The sequence below is a fragment of the Diadema setosum genome, chromosome 5, assembly GCF_964275005.1.
Source record: "Diadema setosum chromosome 5, eeDiaSeto1, whole genome shotgun sequence".
NCBI lineage: Eukaryota > Metazoa > Echinodermata > Echinoidea > Diadematoida > Diadematidae > Diadema > Diadema setosum.
Genome location: NC_092689.1, coordinates 35224341 through 35252339, shown reverse-complemented (window position 1 = coordinate 35252339; position 27999 = coordinate 35224341). Strand labels below are relative to the sequence as shown.

The 27999-nt window shown below is 39.7% G+C and overlaps 1 protein-coding gene across 1 annotated transcript; it reads right to left on the bottom strand.

Annotated features, from left to right (window-relative positions):
- Positions 1-75: 75 nt before the first annotated feature.
- Positions 76-27145, bottom strand: LOC140228876 (chymotrypsinogen A-like). The gene is made up of 5 exons (XM_072309145.1): positions 27041-27145; positions 14257-14701; positions 4117-4306; positions 1159-1427; positions 76-434 (listed from the first exon to the last, which is right to left on the bottom strand). The coding sequence occupies exons 1-5, from the start codon at positions 27143-27145 to the stop codon at positions 76-78; spliced, it is 1368 nt and encodes a 455-aa protein (XP_072165246.1).
- Between the last annotated feature and the right edge of the window lie 854 nt (positions 27146-27999).

Genomic DNA, 27999 nt, shown 5'->3' with positions numbered 1-27999 from the left:
ACAGCTAATAATGGCTGAAACGGCTAATTACAGACAGCAACATACAGCGCTCCCGCCAACGGCAGCCTGTTCCTTCTACGTTGGGCATTTCTTTGTCCTCAGCTTTCGCTGGATCCACTTCAGGTACTTGTCCACTCGCGTGTACACGCCGGGCACCCGAGTGGACGGGTCTGGGTTGCAGAAGAAGTTGTCCCCCCACGACGTGATACCCCAGAGCTTGAACGGGCCCTCGTTCCGCGACTGGCAGACCATCGGGCCCCCGCTGTCTCCTTTGCAGGTGTCCGCTCGCTCTCCAGGTTCGGTCGTACCGGCGCACACCATCTTGTGCTTGACGCGCGTGCCGTATGCATCCTTGCATTCTCGGTTGCTAAGGAGTGGGACCGTCGCCTCCTGCAGAACGTTTGGACGGCGTCCCAAGAAGAAATCTACGAAACCTGCAGAGTTTAGAGAACAGCATAAATGAAAGTATGAATTCCAAATATCTCAGTATTTTGTAAACCCCCTACACACACAAACAGAATACATTTTGTCTGACTGATGGTTTCCGCTTGCTTCTTCATCCTTACGGGTTTACAGTGCATTGTGTAGGAAGTTAGCGAAGCTGATCTGTTGTAATGGATACAAAGTGATGAAGTCATTTTGCAGGTTATTGACAAGATGACGGAATGTATGAACAACAAATGAGTGCTCTTATATGGCAATATTTACCTTTGAAAAGCCACATATTTTGTACTTTTTATCATAAAAATGATAGTCATCATTTCATTTCCTTTTGATTTTTAATTATTCAATATTTACGCAACTTTCTCATGATACAAATCATCGTTTTGACAGTGAGAGATTCGTTATCTCTGACCTTTTGCTATTTTCCAATTATTTTCTAGCTGTAGGCCCTACATATCAAGTTATTATTATTCATATCATGTGTGGATAATGCTAATTATGATATGATAGGCTCCTCCACAAAGATACCATGGCGGTTGAAATGCCAAGTCTGTCTGGAGCACAACAGGTCGTAGATTGACACATGCCCTATACGAGTGTCTTCATTGTGTCTTTTGTTTTACCCAGGAAAGCGCTAAATCTAACTACGAAAAAAGGCTTTCGCACTTAATTCTAAAATTCCCAGAGGCAATTAAGGCAACTGCTCCTTTTTACCTGTGTATCCCCATCCCGTGACGTAGCAGGTATCGCTCTCCTCGAATTCCCCTTCTTCCGGCAAACAGGCCGTCCGCACGTGGTCGCTGAACACGACACGGTGGTCGTCGCTGGTCGCCAGCTTGATGAGCGCAATATCGTAGCGGTAGGTGTCGGGCTCGAAGCAGCGGTGGACGTGCAGGCATTCGATGTCGAAGTCCATTTCGCTGCCCTCGGGAAACGAGCGGTCGTGCTCCCCGATGCGCACCGTAATGTCACTGGTGTCCTTCCTGCAGTTTGAGGAACGAGACCATGTTTGATATCGTGAAAAAAGGTATAATGTTTGACAGTCGCTAGACAGTCAATTATCGTCTTGTGATATAATCAATACTCACTTTGGGAGGATTTTTACATCACAGAGTTTGCAGTCAAAATTATTTTAACATCCATTATGTGCATTTATGTTGTCTCAACCGCCAGATAGGCCTATGCAGCCTTTCTTAATATTTAACATGCTTAGGGTTTCAAAGTTGCTTTTTTTGCGCTGTCTTTGTGTCTTTTAACAATTAAGAGTCCATGTCATCAACTGACACTCATGATCTTTCTTTTCAAATACGTGAATACTCGTCTTCCGTTGTTGTTGTTGTTGTTGTTGTTAGCTTTTTCAGGTGAGCATTTTATGTTCGGAACGTTCTGTATTGTCTTGCCTGAATCAAATACCTTGCGGACTGTGACATTGTTCGAGTTGAAATGTAACGTCTGCATGTTACAATAACTAATGACTTCCTAGTTAATCGATATATCATACAACTGCTAGGCAACTACGCTCTTGCACCTGTTAAAACGACAATGACTTAAATGATTATTTCTGTGTACTGCCGTAAGAGCTCATACACTCGACAAGCTACTGTATATGATAATCGCCAACATGACAGGTAAAAATCTACGGCATTGTGACGTTTAGCGATCGGGTAGTATGTTTTTCACGCAAAGGGCACTCAGCCACCGTGAGTGATGTACACTGCAGCATCAATGTGTTTTCTTCCTTGTAGGTCAAGTGTATAAGGCAAATTAATTACGTATCTCGTGAAGTTGCCAAGTCGGTAAAAGTCAGTGGTTTCGTGGGCAGGATGTCCCTATTCTCCGTGATGACAGGAAGGAGGTTAAAGGTAAATTCTGTCGTTTGAAATGGTATGTTGTCAGGCAATGCATGCAAACTGGAACATTTGAAAAATCTTGGCAACATTATGAAAGGACACTGACAGACTTTCCAACTGGGGGAAAAAAGATGATTTTTTTTTTTTTATTTCAAGATTTCATTAAGACAAAGCCAGTTTGAAAAAGGGTCTTTTCTTTCAATACTTAATTGTGTGTTTTGGTTTTTTTTTTTTTTTTTGTAGGTGTAATGTCGCGCAGCCGCATGTTGAGATGTTTTCGTAAATTTCCTCAATTCCAGCTGCATCGATTCGAGATGTTATGAATATATATATATATATATATATGGTTTTGCTCTCTTTGTTTGTTTTTTTCTCAATATCTTTGACGTGTAACTCTACACGCCATCCATCGTAACAAGTGTTGACACTAGCACTATCGATAGCCGCATCGCGCAAATTACTTCCTATTGACTCACTGCCGTTTATACACGTGTCCTCTCCTAATAGGTTCGAAGTCCCCTTCCACATAATCAGATAATGTCGCGACATTATTTATTTATTTTTTTTTTTTTGGCGTATGAATGCGACAGTCTTTAATTTACGACTTGTCCACAAGAGCTGCTTGTAACAGGCTTATGCGATTGACATGGTTCCAGAGTGGGACCGAAAAGAGAATCTTAAGTATAATCAACGTAAACCTTGTATACACTGTATGAATGACAATTTGCATAAGTAACATTATAGAGCGTGCCCCAGGTGCGTGTTATCGCCGGACCTATGAAGCAGAGTGCAGTGACCTTGTGCACTTTTCTTGATGTAATAGAGCCCGATTAAATCACTACAGTGCAAGCAACTCTGGAACTCTGGCCAAGGGGAAAATTTCATCCTACCTATAACACGCAGGCCCATTATCAGTATCATTATCAACGCCTATCAGGCGACTTAACACCCGATTCTTTAGCAGCTGCGACTACTAAGTACATAAAGGCAAACACCATGAATAATAAAATCTGCTTTACACTACAGTGAGTGTATTTTATTGTAAACTATCTTTTGTTTTTAATTCTAACTGACTTTACCATACTCTTGTGTTCATGAAGAACAAAACTCCAAAATCAACCTTGCATGAACATTGATTTTGTTTCACTAATGCAAATTTGATGGAAGACGAGGGAGAAAACTCGACGTTATTTTTTTTATTTTTTATTTTGTTGAGTTGCGTTGGCTGGAGGGCGAATTAATCATGTCAGAAGTTTTTGTTTTTGTTTTTGTTTTAAACGATATTTCATAGCACGTCTCAAAATTGCTTTCCCATCTAGTAGTAGGCCTACCTGCATCATGAGTTACTTCACTTAGAATCGTCTCCTCAAAATATTTCAAGATATTCTACTGGTCTCGACATGGTCGACCTACCCGGTTTCTCTCTGACATCGCATATCGCAGTTCTGCAACTAGATATAGCTGACTGATAAAAAATCAACCATCCATATCTCTGGTGAGACAAAAACAAAACGTTCCATGGGATAGCTGTAATTGGGTCACAGAACGCCGTGTGCATAATGTTTATGAAGCCATCACCTCAATATCGGCCAAATTTGCTTCATCACTTTTTTTTTCTTCTTTTTTTTTTTTTTTTTTTGCCACGAAAGAAGTACAGATGGTGCAGCAATCCCCTAACCTTTTCCTGCAAAACTATCATTGCTTTGTTGTTGCATAGCTGTTGTTATTGATCTTGTTATGTCGCTGTTGTTGTTACTGTTGTTGTTACTGCTGATGATAATTTTGTTGTAGTTGCCATTTTTTTGGATGAACATGCACTTACCCATCAAAGCAATGGGCTGCCGTCAGAACGTGTTCGTTGGTGATCAGCGTTGCTCCGCAGAACGGTTCGCCCGTCGTGGCGTTGACGAGCATAACCTGCCAGGGCCAGCGGTTCGCTGCGCCACTGCCGACCACAATCCGCTGGACGTTGCGGCCTGGCGGAGTGGGTCGAACTCCGCAAATACCATAGCCTGTGAAATTAGGAGGAAACAGAAGCGGAGGGGAGGAGGGGGAGGAAATAAATTTAAGACATGATTAAACACTGAGTATCATCTTTCACATTTGGGAGAAAAAAAAATAAAGTAGAAAATACATGTTACACAATATTGTGACACGTGCATGTGAAGTCTATGGTCAGAGAAAAGTGTCGACAACATTGGAGTCAACTTACTGAGCCAGTGGTGCATGCCTGGTCATAGCGAAAACAACAACAACGCCGCCAAAATCACACATTCTGTTTTGTTTTGTTTTTTAATAGATGTACATATGCAAGGATCAAGACTGTTATTTTGGGAGTTATGGCATCGTAAAAAGAAAGAAAATAATATTGCTTCAGATAGGGATGTTGATAATGTGCCTTTCGCCATTCAAGATCCCAAATTTCAAATCATAATCGTTCAAGATTTTATTTTATTGTTATTCAGTCTTCGAGGATATTAAAACATTATCCTGTCCTGATCTAAAAAAAAAAAAAAAAAAAAAAAATATGGGAATCTCGAATATCGTATAGACATGGTGTCGATTTTACCATTAATATTCAGTTTCAATGTTATAATTTCCTACATACGCCGCTATAATGTATACATGAGCTATAAACGTGTAACATCAATCATCTATTTTGTACAATGGTGATACACGTTTTAGTAAATACAGTGTATAGCATCACCATCACGGTGCATAGTTATCATCATTCTGCCATGCCACCATTACTAGGTAGTAAGTCTAACTGATACAGCATTCCGAAGCTGTTCTGGCAACCTCATCAAGAAAAAAAGAAGTCAATTTGACCAGACGTTTGTGATTTGTTATGATCAGACATCAGACAATGGAAGAGAGGAACATTATGAACTGATGGACAGCGACAGACCGAGCTGGTAAAGTTGATTCGTCATGCCTAACATGGATTGAACTAATGGCGATGGGGGGGGGGGGGGGGGGGATAAGGGGTGGAGGAGAAGGAATACATCGGCGAAACGCATCATGGCGATTATATTGACTCAGGTTATATTATAGCAAGGATTTTGAAAATAAATGTAACAATATAATAAGTGAATTGTAATATTGCTGATACCACAGGAAGAAAGAAAGGCGCATTAATAGAATGATGGCATAGCGTGTGTGTGTGTGTGTGTGTGTGTGTGTGTGTCTTTGTTCGTATGCAAGGAGGAAAGGAGGAGGAGGAGGAGAGAGGAGGAGGAGGAGAGAACAGAATCGATGTTGTCATAGATTGTCCGTGAGATTGACAGGTGACGCGCGGTTCGTTCGCTCGCCCTTAGTCCGTCCCCACTATATCCCTGTCATGTCGCCATGGTCGCGTCTATACCACACGCTGGTTTCGGCGAAACAGAGAGGTCATACCGTGCACTGTTACACTGCAGACCCTTTAGCTACACATCTCAGCCTATCCGTTCCTCATCCGTCCCCCCCCCCCCCCCCCCTTCCCCAAAGATCAGGAAGAAAAAGGATTTTGTAATAGATTGAATTAATAGTGATGTCTCCGACCCATGTGAACCTGCCATTTCTAATCTACCGATAGTAAACTGGATCAAGTCTTGTACATGTTCGAAATTGGACTACCACATATTAGATATTGACAACTTGGATTACGCTCAAAGTGCGATGTTCTCTTTTTTTTCTATAAAATGTATTTTGTGTCAGATGTTATACCGATCACCCGCGTTGCATTCGATTTACTTCTCTCTCTCCCTCCTTCTCTCTCTCTCTCTCTCTTTCGTTATTAAAAAAATGCATGCAGCTTCTGCGTACACATTTAATGATATTTTTTATTCGCTTTTTATCGCTTTCACAACGAAACGAATACAAACATTAACCTCGACGTGCCCTAACACGTAAACACACGCACACAATTACTTATGGGACGGTAACACAACGTGTACACGAAAACGGTTACAGCTCGTTATTCCGAAGGTTCGTTATTCCGAAGGCTCTTCAGTCCGAAGATTCATTATTGCGAAGGTTTGTTTTTCCGAATTTCATTTTCGGATGAACACATCTTCGGAATAACGAACCTTCGGAATAACGCCACAAATGTTCGGATTAACGAACCCTTTTTCATTTTCGGATTAACGAACCTCTAGGTATAGGGAATTTGCGTGTTTCGGATTAACGAACCTTCGGATCAACGAACCTTCGGAATATCGAACCTTCGGAATAACGAACAGCACCCCATGAAAAATATATTGTTCACGCGGCCTTTCAGATGACCTATTAAGAATGCTATCTCCGGAACAATGACATCTTCAATTTTTCCATCATATCTGAAAATCATTTATCAACCACAAATATATACTTTCAATGGAAACTAAAAGAAGTGACGGCGCAAGAAAAAAAAAACACAAAAGAAGTTTGACAACTATTCTCACATTACGTTTGCATCTGATAGCTGGCAAAACGTATAATTGATGCTGTACGAAGATGAATATCCGGGTCACTTATCTCGCGAACATCAAGATAACACTTTAAATACTGTAGTCTTTGGATGACATATGCATGGTGACTGGCAATCCGTATTCTATGAATGGCACGCGACACTGATAAGGTTTATCTTGCTATCTCCGTTGGCAGGATTTTATGCAAGAAAACGAGAAAATGAAAACACAAATAACAGATATAGTTACTATGCGGTGCATGATTCAATCAAGTTCTTGTATGATAGGCATTAGTGATCCGTTAAAAACCAAAAAAAAACAAAAAAAAACAAAAAAAAAACAAACCAAAAAAACAAACAAACAAACAAAACGTATTCTCGAGTATTTGTGGATGTCATTTGAGAAAATAGTGTTTGACATTCAATTTCAGTTAAATTCAAGTTTTTTTTTTTTTTTATTTCCTTCCACAAAATATACACGTAATATCTTTCACAAAACATACACGTAATATAAGAACATTACAAACGATCCCCATGGGTTAACTGTGTCGCTGAACGTCTACGTCCAACACAATGCCCTCTTCGTTGTGATCGTTTGCTTCGCTTGTACAGGAGGATTTGAATTATGTTCCATGCTGTGAGAGAGTCGCCTTTATTTGACATATGGAAAGAAAATGAGAAAAAAAAATCAGAGAAAATGTTCAAATTCGCAGTCAGAGCTTCCTATAGGGGGGGGGGGGGGTACAGTAGGCCTGTAGACCGCACCGAAATTGCTTCAGTGGATTGTAACTTGTGAAATCTTCTTACCGTGCAGAAGGTATAGTGCGAGAACGTAAGATCTAAAATCGTCATAGCTTAATTATAGTGATAGAACAAAAGGATAAGTTTTTTTTTTTTTCAACAAAGGTCATGAAATGATCTGATTAATATGAGGTCATTCAAAATATCACAAGCTCGAATACGTATATGCGCACATTTTCATCGTTACATGACACTATCTTTGATTTCCAAACGATTATAAGTGACCGTGCATAGATAAGGCACAGATACGCTAAAGATGTAGTCAAAAGGGTTCATATAATCTCCTCAAATCCGTTTTATGACGAACGTATGAAACCACTGCGGAATAAAAAACTGATAAACACAGAATACTGCAGAAGAAGGGAGGGAAACCGAACTTTTTTGTTTCGGTGTTTAAAATAGCTCTTAAACAGCCTCGAAGTTTGTTTTTAAGATTTCTCACCGAGTTTGCCAGTCGGATCGAAACGTCAGTTGACATAGCAGCGGTTACGAGTGAGAGCAGCCATGTCATTTCATGTTAACGTCATTTTCCACTTAGCAGAATAACTCCGTGGTGTGTTTGTCAGACAAATTAATTTAAGTAGGTGGTCTGTGTGATTGACAGAAACAGCACACGGACATACGCACGTGTCCCCTCTAATCTTTTCTGTCTTCATCCACCTTCTCTGTCTATCAATCTTATATCCTTCCATCAATTTCATTCACTTTCATCGTGTGTATGATAATATCCTTTAATCTCTTCTTAAATTTTTTTGAAACTTTATTAGCGCTGTAACCAATGGCAATTACGCAATCGCAGAGCAACTTGAAATAAGACAAGAGGCAGTTTGACTTATTTTCCTCTTGAGTTCCTTGGCTGGTAACTGATGCATTGGGCAAACGATCAAACAAAATGAATGTTCTCTTTTGCGTCACAGCAATTCGCGGCTCGAAAAGCAGACTTATAGCATGACCACGATGACTACACTGTGTTTTTGTTTTTCGAGACCATTTTGCAATCGGATGTAATAATTTTACGGATGAATAAGGGAAGCTCCGACGATAAGGTGCCATGCTCTGCATTCAACGAACGCAGACATCCCTCGATCACTATAATATTATTATTAATGGCCGTAATGCCTGGTTGATTTTGACATTGACACATAGAAGTCATGTCATTAGTAAATAACTACAACTCCTTCAGTTCTCTCCATCTTGGAAGCTGAAGAACTTGACTTTCAGTCATTTTTGTATCATTATTGATAAGACTGACACCACAAAGCTCATTCAGAATTTCGGAATTCGAAATGAAAATATCAAAAACCCCGCAATTACCCCTATTTGGGAGACAATATTGGAAGGGTTCAAATGTGATATGGACGACAGATCGAACAATAACAGCGCTGTAACTTGGGGGGGGGGGTGGGGGTGGGGAGTGGGTATAGGAGGTGAATGATGGGCGTAGTCTCTCTACGGCTCTACCAAACACATTCCATAACATATCATAGTGGTATCCAGTAAATATAACGGAGAATACCGCGCAATTGTTTTTTCCCCCCGTTGAAAACGAACAAGGGACGTTAACCGCAATCACATGACACCTATTATGTCTTTAGACCTGTGTGACGTCTGTTCTCTGAGCCCGGAATAACGCTTCAAAATAGGCACACATGTCAATCAATTCCTCTGAAGTTGGGGAAAACAGAGAAGGTGAGAAAATGTTGCGTTCCACCTCCCTGGTTGTAGTGCAGGTATATATGACAGTGGTTCGCGTCATGCTGAGAGCACTGTTGCTTCGTTATTGTTGTTCACAGTTTGGGTATGTCGAGTATTTGCTATGCGCTGGGAAAAAGTGGTTGTTATCACTCACGCATGCTTTGTTGCAAATATTTCGTTAATATCGTAATCAATAATCATGTTTACATTTGCCAACTTCATGCAAAATTTCCCGGTGAACAGAATGAACGTTATCATCAACGTTCCTAGACCCACCTCACTCCCTTAATAACCTCACATTGATAACATGCATCTTTTCCTTTTGATATCACGTTACATTAATTCTGTGAGCAGCTAGTTGTTGATGCAGCAAAAATAGCCCATGGTCTTTGGTTCTTAAATCCCAAAACAAAACAGCCATTCTAAAGCTGATATTTTGAAGAGAAAAAAAAAAAACGCAAAAAAAAAAAAAAAACGCAACGCACACACATACACAAAAAAAAAGACATTGAGAAAAGAAAATGTGAAACTCACAGACGTATACACAGGTGTTCCCAACAATCCAACGGGCTACTCTTGCTCTGCCATACAACACCAATACTTACAACCTTTCGCTCAAGGAATATCAAAGAGGTTTCTCCCTATTATGGTCACGCTTTACAGTGCTTCACGCGTAAAGTTAACCCATTCGTACATACTTCGGGCAAAATAATTGCGTCGGACTGTTGTTTGTTGACACAAACAGAGTTCTTTTAGAGCCATTACTTACTAGCGCTATTTCAGTCACAACAGCACGTGTGTTTGGAAATCTTGCTGATCTAATATGCATGCCATTGGCCCAGTGAGGAGATATCACTTTGCGCATGAGCAGAAAATAGGTCAGATGCTCTCAGTCTCAACAGAGCATGACTGACGTGAAAAGGAAAACTTCTGAAATAATACACGTACATGTATTTCAAGCAGGTTGTGCTCGCCGATGCATGAAACGATCGTCTGTGACCCAATCCGGTGGAACTATCTACCCTGTGCTCTTCGCTTGTCAGAATAACACCATACTCTTTAAGAAGCAGCTTAAAACATATCTTTTCAATGATGCATCCAATCAAATCATGTTTTGTAGGTTTTCAAAAAATTATATGCTTCCTGTTTAATATTGTTTTGTATCCTATGTATTTTCCTGGATGCAAAACGCATTGAGAGTTCTGTCAGGTCTTATATGCGCTATATAAGTTGTTTTATCATTATTATTATTATACCACCGTGTGTACATGAAAAGGGCTGGATTCCAGAGGTAATAAGATGCTCAAGAAATGCTGTTTACTCATGGTTGGACAATTCTTGCTCAGTCCTTTTATGCAAAGACTAACAACGTGAAACTTGTTCCAAAGAACTTGGTATAGAAAATGATCTATAAATGGGTCATCTGAGGAGAGAAGGATAAACAGGATTGGGGACAAATGTTTCGCAATCGCGGCATGTAGCGGTTTATGCGAAGTATTCTAATCTATATAATGACTAAATGTTAACGACGATAATCAAGAACCCAAACAATGAAGGGGGAATTCCCCAGAAGCGAGCATATCACACGACATCTTTGAGTGTTATTTTACAAGGGTCATTTACAGGGCTCCAAAGTTTATGATGGCGAGGCCCTTCAGTGTTATGAGGAGTGACTGAAGAGACGCCTTCATAATCCTAGAGTTGTGGAAGTCGCCACCAACTATAACAAGGGTGATTCATCGTAAACACGGCACAATGGGCTACCCTGGGATATAGCTCTGATGAAAGACTTTCTGTATGAAAGCAATCTTATTTCAAATTGGTCTGATTGGATTCTATGTAACCACCAAAAAAAAAAAATAGAATAGTGATTCGATAGTATGAGAAAAGCTGTCCACAGATTACATGTTTTTGAACTTCAGACATAGTTAAAGTGTTGCAATATACGGGTAACTTTGTATGTGAATTTGTTGATAATGGGAAGTGTTTTGCTGAACAGGCTGAATGAAGGAGTTTACCTCTTTTGAACTTTGAGCTGTCAGTTTGACATGTGTTAATTCTTTGGCACGTGTACAATTTGAATAAAACCAAAAGTCTTGAAGTCTGAACATGATACTTGATTCCAACAATAGATCCTCCTTTAGAGCTTTCATTTCATACATTCAATGATATATACTCGTCAAATCAATTGAAAGGACAATTAAGAACCTTAAAAGCGCTATTTAGTTCGAAAATGTCATTCTGGAGGAGTTAATCGCGGACTGTGATGTTTTCAACAGAACGTTCTTCACATGATATTTGTTGCTGCAAATCGTAATTTCAAAGTTCGGAGCTGAATCCAAGAAATGACTTGTATTAGAGTCCACAACAGTCTGGTATTCAAATAGACCTGTGCCATTAATGTGATATGTTATATAGTTTTTATGTTTGCATTCTAAAATCATAGTAAGCATTGTTTATAGTATCAAGCATCATGTATCAATGAGTAAATGTACAATAGTATATAGAAGAATTTAATATGAATAATATGTTTTATTGGTATAACAAATTGGTGCTGTCGTTGTTTTATTCCAGTGTTCCACGTCTTACAAGCTTAGCTTTTAAGTGGAACACTGTTTTCCATCGTTATGATCATTAATTATTTTTGTTGCCATGACATGACAAAGTGCATAGATCCAGCTCATGTCAATACGTTGTTAAAAAATGACACTAAATCATGTACAGTGTGGAAACAATTGAAAAATGTATTCATCCCTTATCGAACACGTCAAAATAAATGACATGCTGTGTATTGTGTGTATGTGCGTTTGATTTCCTTTTCGTTTTTGTGAGGGGGGGGGGGAGGTGAAGTGGAGATAATATGAACGTCTAATTTTGGGGGCGACAGGGAACACAATATCAAGGACATTTTCTATGGGAACGCAATGATATTGTTAGAATCGCCACCTCCCACGCAATTTCTGAAGCTCGGATAAGGAGGTTGCTTGTAGCCTTGTACCGTATTTTCTCTTCTCTTGCAGCGGCTGCAAAGAGTCGAACTTGATTGTAAACATGTTTGTACTCTTTCATTCATTCTATTTTCAGAGCTGGCTGGGAAAGAAAGACTTCTGAACTTTTTACGAACTGAAAAATTACCATGCACGCTTCGCTGATGCGTTGCAGCGAGGAGTATGCTTGTGCGAAATAACAGCATATCAGCAGAATATTTGAGATTGTAGTACCCGATTGTTAAATGATCTTGTTGAATTAATCTCATCACACGACAAGTTCATCGCGTATAGACTACAAGTAACTCTTCTTCACGCTGAACATAACGATTGGTTCCCTCTGAGGACAACGTAAACCTACAAAGTGGTTTTAGGATGAGGGGACGGGGAGGGTGGAAGGGGGAATGGGCATTTTCGAAAGGGAGTTGTAGGGTTGCCAAAGGCTATATCAAATAGACCCGAGTTCAGTCATATAAACTGCAACTCGATTTCACTAGCTTGTCAGGAACTTAATGGTATGGGTTTTCCCTTCACTCTATTTTGATAACACTGGTTAACTTTCTATTAGTTTGTTTTCTAAGTGTGTTGCTTGCACATGCAAAACGTTTGTGCACTGCAGAAATATCTACCTTTATTCCCTTATTCATCTACTGAACTACGTATCATTAACCATGAACTACAGATGGGAAGATTTATGTCCCTTTTTTGCCCTTAATAAAATCAGTGAAACGTAGGTCCTACGACATGACTTGTGCGAACTTTGTACTTTCTGCGAAAAAGAGGAACTGTGGCCGGTGTAAAAAACAAACCATGCATATACACCGGATAATTACGTGTGTATATCGTGTATTATGGGGTATTCATAGTTTCGTGATGAAGGGGGGGGGGGGGGTGAGGAGGGAATCCAAATCACAATATTGAGCTCTATGTGAAAAGAGCTCCGAATAACTTGCTACTGCAATATCCGCACAATCGAAGTTTTGGAATCAACCATGGAGCTACAATGGATATTCTATACACGACGATGCGATGAGTGGCTAAATTGCGGAAGTGCGGTAAATTCCTTTAGCAAGTATGTGAAGAATATTTTTCTTTTGTAGAAATTTCTCTCGAGAAAGATATAAAGGCACATAACGTCGATGTTCCGGTATTGAAAAGAGAACCGGAAGAGAAGGGGCAAATAAACAGAACTAACAAAATAGACAACGCAACACAAAAAAAAAGTAAGTAAACTATGCAACAACCGATCAGAGAGGTAACCGACGTAGGAAAGGAGAGTTTGATAATGGAAAAATATGTAGCCACTGTAAGAAAATGATAATTAGACAAATAATACGATAAAAAATAACTGAAAGGAAAAAGGGATAATATCAGGGTATAAAACAGGAGGCTAAGTTCTGATGCAATGGATGTCAACAAACTTTTATGGCAAATTTCTCGGAATATTTCAGTCAAGAGTGTGCGTTTGAAAATGTTCTTCGTTGACATACACCGCATTTGATTGATATATCAAACCGCATACTACTTTTGAACCATTGTATACACCAGCCTTTTGACTGAGTGCTGCATGATCAACGTGACATTAAACAAAATACTGACAATAAACGCCTGCGGATAAAATGGGCTGAACAGGTAGTGGAACAGGGCCAACTTTGGTTGGCCAATTACACATGACAAAAGTGGAGAATGTGGTAGGTTTATGTATTCTGTGTTCTGTGCATCCATAATTCTTTGTGGTCCATCTGAAATGAGACCCGATCGGCATTACGTTGCAATCCTCATTTGATTACGTCTGTGACTTCCTTTGCGGTCAACAGTGAAATCTTTTTTGCTTACTTTGTTGGCAGCAAAGCGAGCCGTTAACTCAATCACCAGGCAAGATGGCAAATTTGATGTAGATGATAGAACAAAACAAACGGGTAAAAAAAAAATGGAAAGCATAAGGGACGGGAGGAATATGGCTGTAAGTAGACAAGGCTGTTTGAGGGAATGATAATTAGACAATACTGCACGATAGTGTAGTGTTGTTTTGTCATGCACTCAAACTCACTTGCGTTCGTGTACGCCACGTATTTGGACGTAAAGGGTGCTGGCATATCGATCCCAACGCCGTCGCAGTCCATTTCGTTCTGCCGCCACGGACGGCGGACATGTGTGCGCGTCCGTGCCGCGCGTGCACGGTTGAGCACAAGCGCGTCGTCCGATGAGACGGCGGCGGTTCCGACGGCAGCGGTGCCCGACCTGCCGGAAAGCGCTCGCCGAACGGAAGGCACAGCATCGCCGGAGCTCCCCAGTGACGACCACGAATAGCTGGAGGAGAGCGACGACGACGGAAGCTGCGACGACTCGACGTCTACGGCTCTCTTGTTGACGAGGTCTTCCAGCAGCGATATGAATCTCGAGGCCGACGTCGAAGGCATGTCATCTGATGTAATGTCTTCTCCGTCTTCGAAGTCCATAGTGGCAACGAGAGGGGGAAAACTGAAGTCGACATCCTGGAGATAAATGTAAAGACAAAACGCACACTAAGTGAATCGTCACGTTTCATCAATTTCGAAATGCTAAAAACAAAGTTCACAGCGACTTGACTGTAATTCCGCTTTTCTCAGTCAAACCGTTTATTAACCTTGTCGTACACGCAAAAAAAAAAGAAAAAAAAAGCAGCCAACAGGCATGTTACAAAAACTGAAGTAATTTTCCATGACAGCAATGCGTGTGTATCTGCATAGTGTGAGCGTGATAACTATAATATTATTAACTCTTTCATTCTGGTTCTCTACTGCGAGCCAAGATGTACATCTTCGATACATGAAATTGAAAAATAAAACGTTATGTGCGTTTATAGAGTCATACATTTTTGCTTAATAAATAACTTCATTTTAAACATACAGCAGCATTCCGACATGAAATAATGTAAACACAAAACATCTATTATCTCTTTTATCATTTTCCGTATGTTTCTGCATTTCTGCGATGAGGCCTCCATCCATTTCAAGCTTAATCGCTTATGATGGTGGTCTCCTGCATTCATTGATCTCTGTTGTTTACTGAAAAAAATACTGTATATCTTATTTTATGTTTCTGTGTATCTACATTGCTCAATGCAATCACCTATGTGTATCTATTTACTGTTATCGATTTATTTCACTGCACCTGTTATTCTTTTGTTCTTTGTACTTTTTGAAGTTTGTATTCAAATTGCATCTGATTGAATGCAGAAATAAAAGCAAACAAACAAACAAACAGACTATGTCAGAGTAAATGGATTTTAGTCGAACTCAAGAGATAAATCAAAAACAAAGCAAATGTGGAAAAAAAAATCATAAACAGTGTTAACAGATCGCGCAACGGTCATTGACCCGATGAGCATTTCATCACCGTAGCCAGTTGACTCATCGAATCAAAATCTCATGGCGTGTATATTGGAATACTCGAGTACGCTCTCCCTCCCTTTTCTCTCTCTCCCCCTCTCTATGTCTTATATACACACACACACACACGCACGCACACACACACACACACACACACACACAAACACACAAACTGTGTGTTATTTTCACTCTTTACATCGCTCCATCCTTTCGATGTCGACATCTCGCGGTAGTCGTGGATTGAGAGTGTTTCATCTATCTAGTATACTTGAGTTCATTAATCAGACACGACATTCTAACCACAGCGTTCATGACCAATCCTCCTGAAATCCCGAATGAAGGATGGGTGTCGAAGCAGTGAAATTAAATAAAAACCTCAATACAACGGGGTGACTCTTGCCGTACAAATATAACACTAAATGAGAAAACCTTTCCATGTACATATCAATTCTGTCTGGAAATATGGTGTGGTTCGTTTTTGGGACCCTCGCTTCGAGAGAGATGGATAGTAATTATCATACAATTGCTGCAGAGTGATGAGGATTGGGGCGGGGGAGGGGGGGGGGGGAGCTCGACCAGAACAATCTGTCGCAATGAAGACACAAGAGTCTATCATGTGAAACGTATTGCTGCAGATGTCATCCCTTTATCTCTCTCCTTTCCTCATCCTCAGCTTTTTATCATTATTTTCAACGTTATCATCATGATTTTTATCTATTGGCATTGTCATAGAAATTAAAAGATACCTAATAAACTGTTATCTAACTCCATTGATGACACACTATTGGTAAGTACATGTTGGTGGCGTTATTTCGCGTATAAGACGTGCATCAAGAAAAAAAGTGACGTAAGAGATCATGTGATCCTATTGGAATGATGTGTGCATTTTTAAGTGTATGCATGTATGTATGTGTGTATGCGTGTGTGTGATGCCCAAGGTAAAGTCATTTGTACGTGCATCGCTTGCAACCTCAATCCTAATTCGGTATTACAAAGTAATCGATCACTGCAGGTGAGCTTTGCAGTCTAAGCTGTTGTTGTTGGCGACTGTTCTATATCATGTCGATTGTATTTCCTTTAATGGTGATTATTCAGGGGTTTTTTTTTCTTCTTCAACCATAAGGTCGTGCCAAACGTTCATTATCGAAGCACTTTGTTAAAGAGAAAAAAAAGATACCTACATAATTGGACGAGATTCAATCAAGAAATTGGCAGAAAACCCATTGTATTTACATGTAAACTTGACACCCAATTCCGACAAACGGTGACGGCTATAATGACTTAATCGATGCAGCGCGATAAGCCCTCATTGGTGACTGTTGTTGTTTCTGTTTTCATGGATGCTTAGGACGTTCTTAAAGTTTCAGACAGGTACAATGGAACGTATATTACCCCGCCCTCCCCTCACCCCCCCCCCCCCCCCCCCCCATCTCCGGCGGAAGAACCTTGAAAGATGAGAGAATTTGTGATTTGGGATGTATGTTGTAAAGTATCCGTTATTGCGAAATCCCGCTAAAACAAGGTATGATGCCAGCTGCACTGCTCCATCAGGACAGGAGAACGATGCACAACGAGAGCTGAACCGCTTCCAGTACGGTCTACTCACATCCGGCAAGTAACCAAACCACAGGGCCTATAGCGACGTTGCGCGCTCCTCTTTTTCATGTTTGCTTTTTTTTTGTTTGTTTGTTTGTTTTTTTTTTTTTTGGGTTGTCTTTCCCCTGGCCACTTGTTTGACGTCAGAGTGACGCGGTCTGATCCTGGAGGTCGCGAAATCGACAAAAATCTAATTTTCACGAGAGGATTCACTCTTGAAATTAAAACAATGACCCGTTAAATGGGACATCCCCTTCTTTGCAGTTATAGAGATTTTAACTTCCCATCACTGCCGAAGTTTCTTGGTTTAAAAAAAAAAAAGGGGGGGGGGGCTTGAGCGGAAATGAAATTAGCTGCCGATGTCACAGCAAACACAGTCCGGCATAATTGATATAATTATGTAAACCCGAACTTAGAGGAACATATATTATGTCTGGATTTATTATCATTACCATGATCATCATCATCATTACGTGAAATGTACATAATATGGAGTTGCTTGATAAAGATTGATGATTAAAGTTTCTCATTTAGGGATGTGAAACCATTTAGGGATGTGAAATTGAGATTCTGCAAAATTAAGACTCATGGTCACAAAAATAAGAATAGTTAAAAAGTATCTTTAAAAAAAAAGGACAAAATTCGAAATGACAAAGAAAAAAACAACACCCCTACTCGAAATTGCTTCATCGAATTTTGGAGCAGTGTCTGAGAAAAGGTCAATAGTCTCTAGGGCATTGGCACGAGTTTCCAACGATCTCACAGGAACGCCTCACTGCGCAAGGTGATGTCATCCTCCTACCCCCCGACTGAGCTCTCGACTTCCCATCTCATACCGGGGAGTCCTCCTCCATCGTTTCGATGATGTTACGCTCTTTTTGGAACGTTTTCAGGGACAAAAAATGCGGTCAGATTTGTCGAAATCATTTTTCGAAAAGAGATGGCGGAGATGTTGTCATCAATTAGGTGAACGCATTCATCACAATCCATACATGTATAGGTTTTTTTTTTTTTTCGGGAGAGGGTGTAATGAAATTGGTGGACTAGACTGACGCGGTGTTTGGCTGTCGCTGGCTGGCGCGATCCACGGGGCTAGATAGCCGAGATTCTAGAGGAAATTAGATTGCTGGTCTCACTGTCGAGCAGGATGTACCACACTCTTAATTTTTCCAAGATTTCCACTCTCATCATCCTTGTTGTGTTTCTTGTGAAGATAGCACCATAAGTCGCTGCATTACTTTTTTGTTTTTCTCTAACCAGCTCGCTCTCATACTCTCCATTTTACTCTTACTCCTAAACTTTTTTTTCTTTCTGTTTTCTGTATTTAATGATATGATAATTTAGTGTAATCATAATCCGACAGAGACTAGAAGACAAATGATCATTTAGGATGACCATTATGGAACAGAAGTTACTTGCACCAATGAAAATTTTTGTTCGCATCTTTGTTGTTGTACTGCGTTTTCAACAATAATTCCTAAACACGTTGTCATTATTAATTGAAACATGGCGGATGTAGCAAGGGACTGGCTATACACCTCACATCTCTAAAATGACTGCAACATGGGAAACTTGAAAAAAAAAAGTCATCGATCGTGCGAGCAGCCAAAGTGTGTCTCTCTGTCTGTCTAGTGTCCATCTATCTCTCTCTTTCTATAATATCTATATCTATCTATCTATCTATCTCTTTCTATAATATCTATATCTATCTATCTATCTCTATCTCTTTCTATAATATCTATCTATCTATCTATCTCTATCTCTTTCTATAATATCTATATATCCATTATCTATATTAAATGTAATAGTTGATAAGAAAATATCGTGAATGTGTGTGTGTGACGAAAACCTAAAATGGCACACTGAAGTACACACACACACACACACACACACACGCACATGCATACATATATATAATATCTGAGTATTCTCATATATTCTTATGTACTTTTTTTTTTTTACTTCTTTACATAAGCCGAAAACCTCGAAACTGGCTTTCGGCATCAAGAAAAGCTTAGGCAGCATCGATTTCGTACACTCTAAAAAATTGTTTGTTGTTGCTATAATGAATGAACAGGTGACCAAGAAACTGTATAATCACTTGATCCCTATGCCTTTCTTGCCTCATCAGGGTGACAAATCTCTGTGGTCCTGAACTATTAAACTTTATGATCCTTAAGGAAAAAGTGTCTGTGATTATCAAATATCGTCAAAGAAGCAAATCATCGCCCTTATTAACCATTCTTAGATTTATTTCTCTTCTTCTTTTCTTCAGACTGCTATGCAGACATGTTATTACACAATATTGCCTTCCTAGAAATTCTATATCGAAATATTTAATCCGTAAATATTGATATCCTTACCCAGAGAGAAGTTTTTATACAGTCAGACGAAATAAAAAAGACAGCATTTTTTAATGTTAATTTGCGTTGAATATTGACGTCGAAACAATGAATGCAACGCCTTCTGGAAATCGTGAAATATTTCGGACTCTTCATAGCGTAATATTGGTCCAACGCTTTTTGTTACCCGTTTTGTAGCTTTGTTTCAGTATTATAGTTTGCGATGCGTGGCTCTCTTTATACTGTAATAAGTGCTTCAGCTACTTTTTTTTTTTTTTTTTACGTGAAGGGATGGGCCTTAAAATCAAATTAGATCATCTATGAACAGGTTGTGCGCTTGTCGACAATCAGATTCATGCACCACCTGTTGCACAGGTGTGCGTCCGACATTCAGTGAAAGTGTCATTGCATGGCTCATCTTCGGTCGAATGATCGGCGGGGAAGTCTTCCGTGAGTGATCGCACCGATCCGGTGATATACAGCTACCGTTTAGAAATCCGGGAGAAAATTTTTGGTCGTGACGGAAGGATTATATTCGTGAATGATGACGAGAAAAAGCCGTGCAGAACTGGGATGTGACAAGGATTTGGCGAATATTTTGGAGGGGGAGGGAGGGACGGATGTATACGTTTCATTGACGACATGACCTCGTGTAATACATTGATGTCATGTTATACAAGCATACACACATACATGAAAGTATTGTAGATTTTACTTATTTCTGCATGAAAAGCAGTTACTGCATGACTTATATAGTGATTAAGGTGGTTACGAACTTCAAAGCTCTTGATTTTTATGGATGACAGTACTTTTCAAAATTTAAGTTTTTTTACGACGTTGCAATATTTTGAGGGGCATGGCAAAAACTGCAATAATAATAAAAAAGTACGGTATCGCATGCACCCATTATGTACCTGTAGATCTGAAATTTCACACAGATCAGCGGGAAGTCTGCGGGGTATCGTCGCGCGAGAGCACACCATCATGCGAAAGTTCAATGTCACGTGGTGAGGTAACGTATCGGGGTCATGTGACCACCTTGACATCTCACAGACTTACAATATTACTTCCTTGACCCTTAGGGCTCTCCAATCTCGTCATGTTGTGTGTGTGTGTGTGTGTGTGTGTGTGTGTGTGTGTGTGTGTGTGATGCTGTTTTGTTTTGTTATGCTTTCTTTGCTTTGTTTTACGATGATTTTGGGAGGAGGTGGGGCAATTTTCGCGTATTCTATTGTTTTACATGTTTTGTTTGATTTTGTTTTGGTTTCTGTTCTCCCGGTAGTAAACAAGAACTAGTTAGTCTTACTCCCAAGCTCCAAGCTGCGACCTGCTCCACATGGACAGGTCGCGCTAAACAAAATTCAATAAAATCAACAGTCTTTGGAGAGACTACCAAAAGCCCCTTTGCACAAAACCAACAAACAAGAAAGAATGCAGGCCTACATTCGAGTAAAAAAAGTTCGACATTGCGTTCATACTGCTGTTGTTTGTTTATTCTTTGTCTGCTCTTGCTGTGGCAGTCGTTCTTAGAATGGCGTCTGTCATTCATATTGAATATTTACACTTTTGGTTATTCCTATGATATATTAGCATAATAATCACAGTACATCTTTTCCCACTTCCCTGGTATACTATGCATAGTTTGGGTAAATAGTCTCCACGCAAGATCAAAAAATGTTAAGCACATGATAATTGCATTATGCCCACAGGTGAAACAAGCCTGCCTTATATTATTATTATCATCTTTTTTAATGGAAACATTTCCTACCTTTGAATTATACCAGGTCGAATAAGACAACTGACTATAATACAGTCAACGAGGTAATCGTTACGCCAAATCGTTCAGAAAAGTGCATAGTGCGGAATGATCGCAGTAGAATGCGCGTTGAATTCTCCCTATTGTAGATTCTGCATATAAAAATATATCGAAAATAGAGTTGTATTGCGACCCGCGTTGAAGGGTAAAGATAAAGATACCGTGAAGTTGTAATCCCATAAGTTATGCCTGTGTGAACCTACCATCACCTATACCAATAATAGGTCGAGCCATTCGCTCTGTATCGTTTACTATGTTCAACAAGCTGTGATAGGTAATAGAAGGACATTATCTTTGTGATATAAATGTGTCCACTTTAAAGGAATGATATAGTTTTGGTTGAAACATTGCTTCGAGTTTCTTACTTTTTCGGTGAGATAATAAGAAACATCTTATGAAATATGAAAGAGCATGTAAATTCAAGAGGAATTCAATGTTTATTCGATGAAAATTGGTTTTGAAATGGCTGAGATATCCGGAAACAAAGCAGGTGGGTACCACCTTTTATTAGGACCACTTTGTTTTACTTCGGTTTTCAATATCTCAGCCATTTTAACACCGATTTTCATCAAATAAATTTTGAATTTCTCTTAGAATGGTATGCTCGTTACTATTTTATAAGTGGTTTTTTGGTATCTCGCAAAAAGTTAAAAGCCCAATCCTCATCTCCACTGATAGTGATACTACATCATCCCTTTAACAGGAAGGACGTCAGATAGATCTGAGTACGACAACAACTTCAAATTTCTCCAAAGTATGTAAAAGAGAGAGAGAGACGGAGAGCTACAGCAAATATGTTTTATGTGCAAACCATTGCATACAGTGTAACACTATATCCCGATAATTTTTAGCACAGGATGGCCGCCTTGCATGGTCAGCATATCAGGGTTTAATAATTCGTGGCCGCGTTGTCGGTCATTTGTGTTTTGTTTTCACATTATACTAGTATCTTCGGTCTTGCATTGGCCTCAACCCCGAATACTTAGCCATAGTGACGCACGTAAAATGGATGTAGAGATTATAAAAAAAGGGTGATTGTTTGTGGGATTTATGAATGGATATTTAGCACCGCGTTCAATCACGATCTATCGTATACCCCGAATTTCAATCACGGCTGGCCGATCTATTACGAAATTCTCATCCGCAGATTGCTAACTTGGGGGTAGTCTACCTTCGGGCGTTCAGTTATCATTTTTTATTTTACTTTTGCGTTGTCATTGTATAGTTCTTGCGGAAGTGATACATTTGTGCACCGAAACACGCTATAATTTTGCCTTCGTAGTCCTGACGTAAAAATGTCATTCACTCTGATCAGGGAATACCTAAACTTCACAGACACATAGGCCTAAGTTAGTATCTCCTTACCGAAAATTCAAGTCGGATATCAAACGGCCGATTTGATTAATGCATTATATGATATAAATGAAAGTAATGATAATGATAACAACAATACAAATGATAATGATGATGATTCTACAGCTGTAATATTATTTTAACTACTATTTCTACAACTGCTGCTGTTACTACTATACTATAGGGCCTACTAATAACAACAGCAATAAAACAACAATAATGATAATAATGATGATGATAATAATAATAGTAATAATAACAATAATAATAACAAAAACAAACAATAAGAAATTTTAACGCTATTCCGGCGAATGGCTGATCGGTTACCACATTTCATATACCTGTTGGGTTATATAGGCCTATATCACAGTTACAATCCAACATTCACGGCATATACAATAATATTTGGGGACAGAATCTACAGTTATTACTTGTCGATGTGTGACAACCAAGAAAAAGAAACCACATGAACTGAACCGAAAAGACGAACGCCATAGTCAATAGTTCTGCTTTTCACATAGCATGGATGATGATTTACCTAGGTACGTCTTTATGCCTTAATGCGTTTTACGCCCCTCTCTATGTTGTTTACATACTTCTCAAGCTCTGCGACAATAACAAATAATATATGTTTAGGGTTTTTTTTATGAAAAAAAAAATCGTGTGCGGCCTGAAAGGAGTCTAATGATAACGCCAAGTGCAGCCACCGAGTCAAGGTTATTATCCAGCCGTCATTTTTATTTTTGCGATGATGTATCACCGGGCAGGGCGCCTGTGATTACGGCGAGTGGATTTTTGGTCAGTCCTTTCACTAGACGTGAGCAGACATTTTAAAGCAAATATAGCAAATGCGGCATTACACCTTCTTTTCATTTATTTTGTTTATGCGTATATTATTCACACGTTATGATTCTTTTTAATGAAATTTTAGAAGCAGGCCACAAATAACTCTGAAGTAAAATAAAACATGTGTAAATGCGATTATTTTCTATATCAGTTCCTATGTTCGCAGCACTTTCTTAAACATAGAAATAAAAGAATACATGTTAGAATCGCTTTCAGGAAGGCACTACCGGTGATTACATCTTGAAAGGTGAAGATTAAAGAACAGCAGCTCACATATTTTGTCTGGGTGAAAGAAAAGATGAGTTCTGCATTGGGCAAAGTATTAATGCCCAGCAAGCAAACTTTGATAACAATCGGACGTGCGCTCGGTAGAATAGGAAAGGGGAATCGAGCAACAGAGGTATGCAGTGTGATTTCAATAGCTGTCAATCATTCAACCACAGATACGACGCGCGCTGGGGAGAAGACAATAGCTGTCGCGTTCTCGCATTCTTACAGTGTATCTAACCAGCGCATTGATATTCCCACATTATACACCGCAGCATCACCATACGAATTTCCGTTGTGGCTGTTGTAGAGCAGTATAAATATAATTATACAGTAGGCCATTCTTTGGTCATTTTCCCAGTTGTTGTACTTCCAAGTAATTGCTTGTTCATGTTTTGAAAGTCAAGTCACGTGTCAACATTGCACGGGCCGTATTTATTTGTGTACCTGCGCACAGACATGTGCGTCGTGCAGAATGAAATTTTGTTTTGATCCTATCGATCCAGCATAGTAGTTGTGGTGGAGAAAAAAAAAAGGCAATTACAATCACGACCACTGACTTGTATGCTTACTATACTCTTCACGCAAACATAGCTCAAAGACGGAAACGGCGTATAAGAAGGTGCATTTGAGTACACACATACACACACAACGCACATACATGTACAGAAAATACTTAGCCTGATGTGGAAAGGTTATAGTTCAAAGGGAATTAAACCCAAATGTATGTAGAATTAGTGAATGCAGAAATACCAGCAGAACACATCAGTGAAGTTTGAGGAAATTCGGGCAATCCCTTCATAAGTTATAAATTTCTATAGTTGCGGTGTACTGCCATCGTCCACTGGATGAGAAGATAACAATTCGCGAGGTCACCGTAGAAAAACCATACATAAAAATATAGAGGGAATTCCACAAAATGTCATTGTTACGAAAAGTACACATTCCTTCGATTTGTTACCCCCCCCCCCCCCCTTGTAATCATTCCAACTTTCTCAACGACTAGCATGCCATCATGCGAAACGCACTGTAACACCATGCATGGGCCTGAGAATGTTTACACCGCAATGGGTCTTTTGTGGCAATCGATAATCGCTGTGTATTTACATCAACGAAGGCCATTTTGGTCAATCAATTGCCATAAAACAGCAAGAATCATTGATTTGAATTAAATGCAGTTATTATCTTGTCTTATGAAAATGGAACCTCTGATTTTCACGGAATATTTTACAACGTAGAAAAATCAGATGGGACTACAGTTACATTTACAAAATATCACAAAACTTTTTTTTTTTTTTTTGACGATATGAAATACATTCATGATTTTTCGACAATTGCTGTGTACCGAGATTACATTCTGTAATACGTCAGCAGCAATTCAGTTTGGTTTTGAAGAATTCGCTATTTTTTGTCGATGTTATTCTGCCAAATCATTTTTTCTTTTTTTTTTTTTAATGAGGGAATGTCATTCGACGCGTGGGAAAAACGGTAATGTTTTAAAATTCAACGAGAATTGTTCTGCACGTGCACTGAGTTTTATGAAAGTGAGTTATTCAACTATTATCATCGGAAACGAACTGTAGGCCTATACGACAGCAATAATTGACCTGCCTATTACTGCTAACCTCTGTCCATAAATGTGTATGTAGCGGCATGGCGCATGCAAATTACTCGTCGCGGTAACAGCAAGGGGTGTGAGTCGGACAGGTCCGTCCGGGATTCGCGGTGACAATTTGTATGTCATACCGAGATACAATTTTAGAATTATCTGGTAGACAAACCTCGACACACTCATCGTATCAATGACACAGTTTGAAATCATGCCTGCCGCTGAGAACACGAGGAAACAAGTTCATGTATATCATATATATATATATATATATATATATATATATATATTACGTCATAAACATATTATCAGGGCTCGACTTTAGCGGTGGCCCGGTGGTCCGAAGGCAGGAGCTACTAAAGATTGATGTCGGACCACCAAATTTCCAAAAAGGTCATCGCTTGGTGGCCCGATATGGCAACTTAGATACAAAATGGAATATTACGTTTCCTTTTATTTCAGGCCGATACATTTCTTTTTCGGGCAATCAAAATTTCAGATCTAAAGATTTTAGTGGTCGGAACGGGCCACCAGAGCAGAGTAAAAAAGTTAGTGTCGAGCTCTGTATTAAAAATATGAATGTATACAGGGTTAGTTACACACACACAATAACGCATGTAGCGTATCTGAAATTTATCCCTTTCCTGTAGAATAAATGCATACCAGCGGTTTGTGAGTAGTTCGTGGCGATGACATACAATCAGTTCATTTCATTATCTAAAAAATGACAGAAAAAAAAAGTTAATATACACTGTTACTATACGTTCGGACCCCATCCATGTCATCACTACCAATTTGGCTCAAATTCTGCTGGGCTTCCAGCGGGGAGGAGAGCGGGGTGGTTAGCTTGGTAAACCGAAAAAAGAACATGTCACAACAAAACCACATCCATAGTGCATTGAACGAGTTGCAGATATATCTCAAATTTCCTGGAAAGAAAAATAGACTGGTCCTCCTTTGATAAGTAGATACGAATATAATTACATCAAGGTCTCACATCTGACTGCCTTTCGAAAAAAAAAAAGTCTCAATGCCGGCTACATCTAGTAGGCCTACATCTTGTACCTTGAACCCAAATATACACCTAAGCTTATTCAAAGTCATATACTCGTAAAATTAATACAAAATCTAATTTGTTTTCATTGTGTATTGCATACATATCTGAAAGAGGCTAACGCATTTTTGTTACCGCTGTATCGTAATTTCACTGCAAAAAAAGAAAGAAGAAATATACCTAGCAATACCCAGTATCACACCGTTCGATTTCGATGTCTAAAAATCAACATTACAGAGCCTGAAATATCAACTTGAAATCGATGTTTCTTTTTTTTTTTTTTTTTGAGGGGGGGGGGATGGATATTGACCTTTAAACCGTTGATACCGTTTTACGTAGTTTCAAATCGTTATCACTTATACTTTTCTTGTCGATTAACATGAAATAAGCAGCCCATAATCGCTTATATGAATATTGTCGAAAATAGGACACTCTGAAGCCAACTTCTTAGATATCTCTGTGACCCGCCATGCTTTTGATTTGCTGTTATTGTAGAACTGTAGTATACCGTCATGATTTATAAGAATACCCGCAATAAAAAGGGGATAATATGGATAGAATAATCATAGGACCCACTTACCTTCTGCGACAAAATCCGGTCCATGGGGGATATGTAACGTCCTAGAACTGGCAGCACGCTCAGCAAAAAGAAAAACAATGGCGAGACGATTGTAGACGAAGTCATCTTGCTCGGGCTTGGTCTCCTCAAAAGAAAAAACGTTTTCACATGAGTACATTCAGGCTCACACACAGATTACACTGCTCAGTCACAAACAACCACGCGCCCCCGCAGTTGAAACAAAGTTGGAATTAATACTTAGTTGTTTGTCCTTAAAATGACCGGGAAAAAAAAATGCATACACGAGAAAACTCGGTACGCTGGTATGTCGTTGTTTTCACGTGAACCAGGTGTAAATATTTGCGAAGCGCACACGCTCTTCTGCTGTCTGGTCTTGAATGAGTATAGAGGGAAACGGTCGCCCAGCGAACCCTACCTCCCGAGCGTGCGTGGAGTACTGCTGCCGATTTGGAACTAAAACGGCTTCCCGTAGCCGCGGACTTTTTAATATGCTCGCATGAGCCCGTTCCCAGTCGTCTATCCTAAATCTCGGTGGACAGAACAGGATCCTAAGCGCCAGCCAAAAACATAGTTAATCTCTCCCCCCTCTCTCTTTTTCTTTCTCTGTCTCCTCACTCAACGGCAATCACTTTATGCTCGGCTTCGCATCGCGTCAGATGAAGCAAAAGTTCACTCGAAGCCAGTTGACGGTCATCATCATCAATTAACTAATTGATGTCACTGGTGTGAAACAGCGTTTGTGAGTGATACAGGTGCGCGCACCGCACTCAATGGGAAAGCACCCATATAGCCCAACCCTACCAACCCTCCCCCGTCTCTCTCTCTCTCGCTACCTGCCCCTGCCCCCTCCCCTCTATCTCTCCTCATCTCTCTCATGTTTTTTTTTTCTCTCTCAATTTTGTTAGGAAATGAAGCATCCGGCATGGAGTTCACCGCGCTATGATATCATAGCCGTAGAC

Excerpts from the sequence above, each read along its gene's own strand:
- LOC140228876 (XM_072309145.1), bottom strand. The coding sequence starts at position 27,145 with ATGACTTCGTCTACAATCGTCTCGCCATTGTTTTTCTTTTTGCTGAGC. Across the intron at positions 4,307-14,256 it reads CGTGGCGTACACGAACGCAA|GCTATGGTATTTGCGGAGTT; the intron begins GTGAGTTTGAGT and ends CTAATTTCACAG. Across the intron at positions 1,428-4,116 it reads GCAGCCCATTGCTTTGATGG|GAAGGACACCAGTGACATTA; the intron begins GTAAGTGCATGT and ends CTCAAACTGCAG.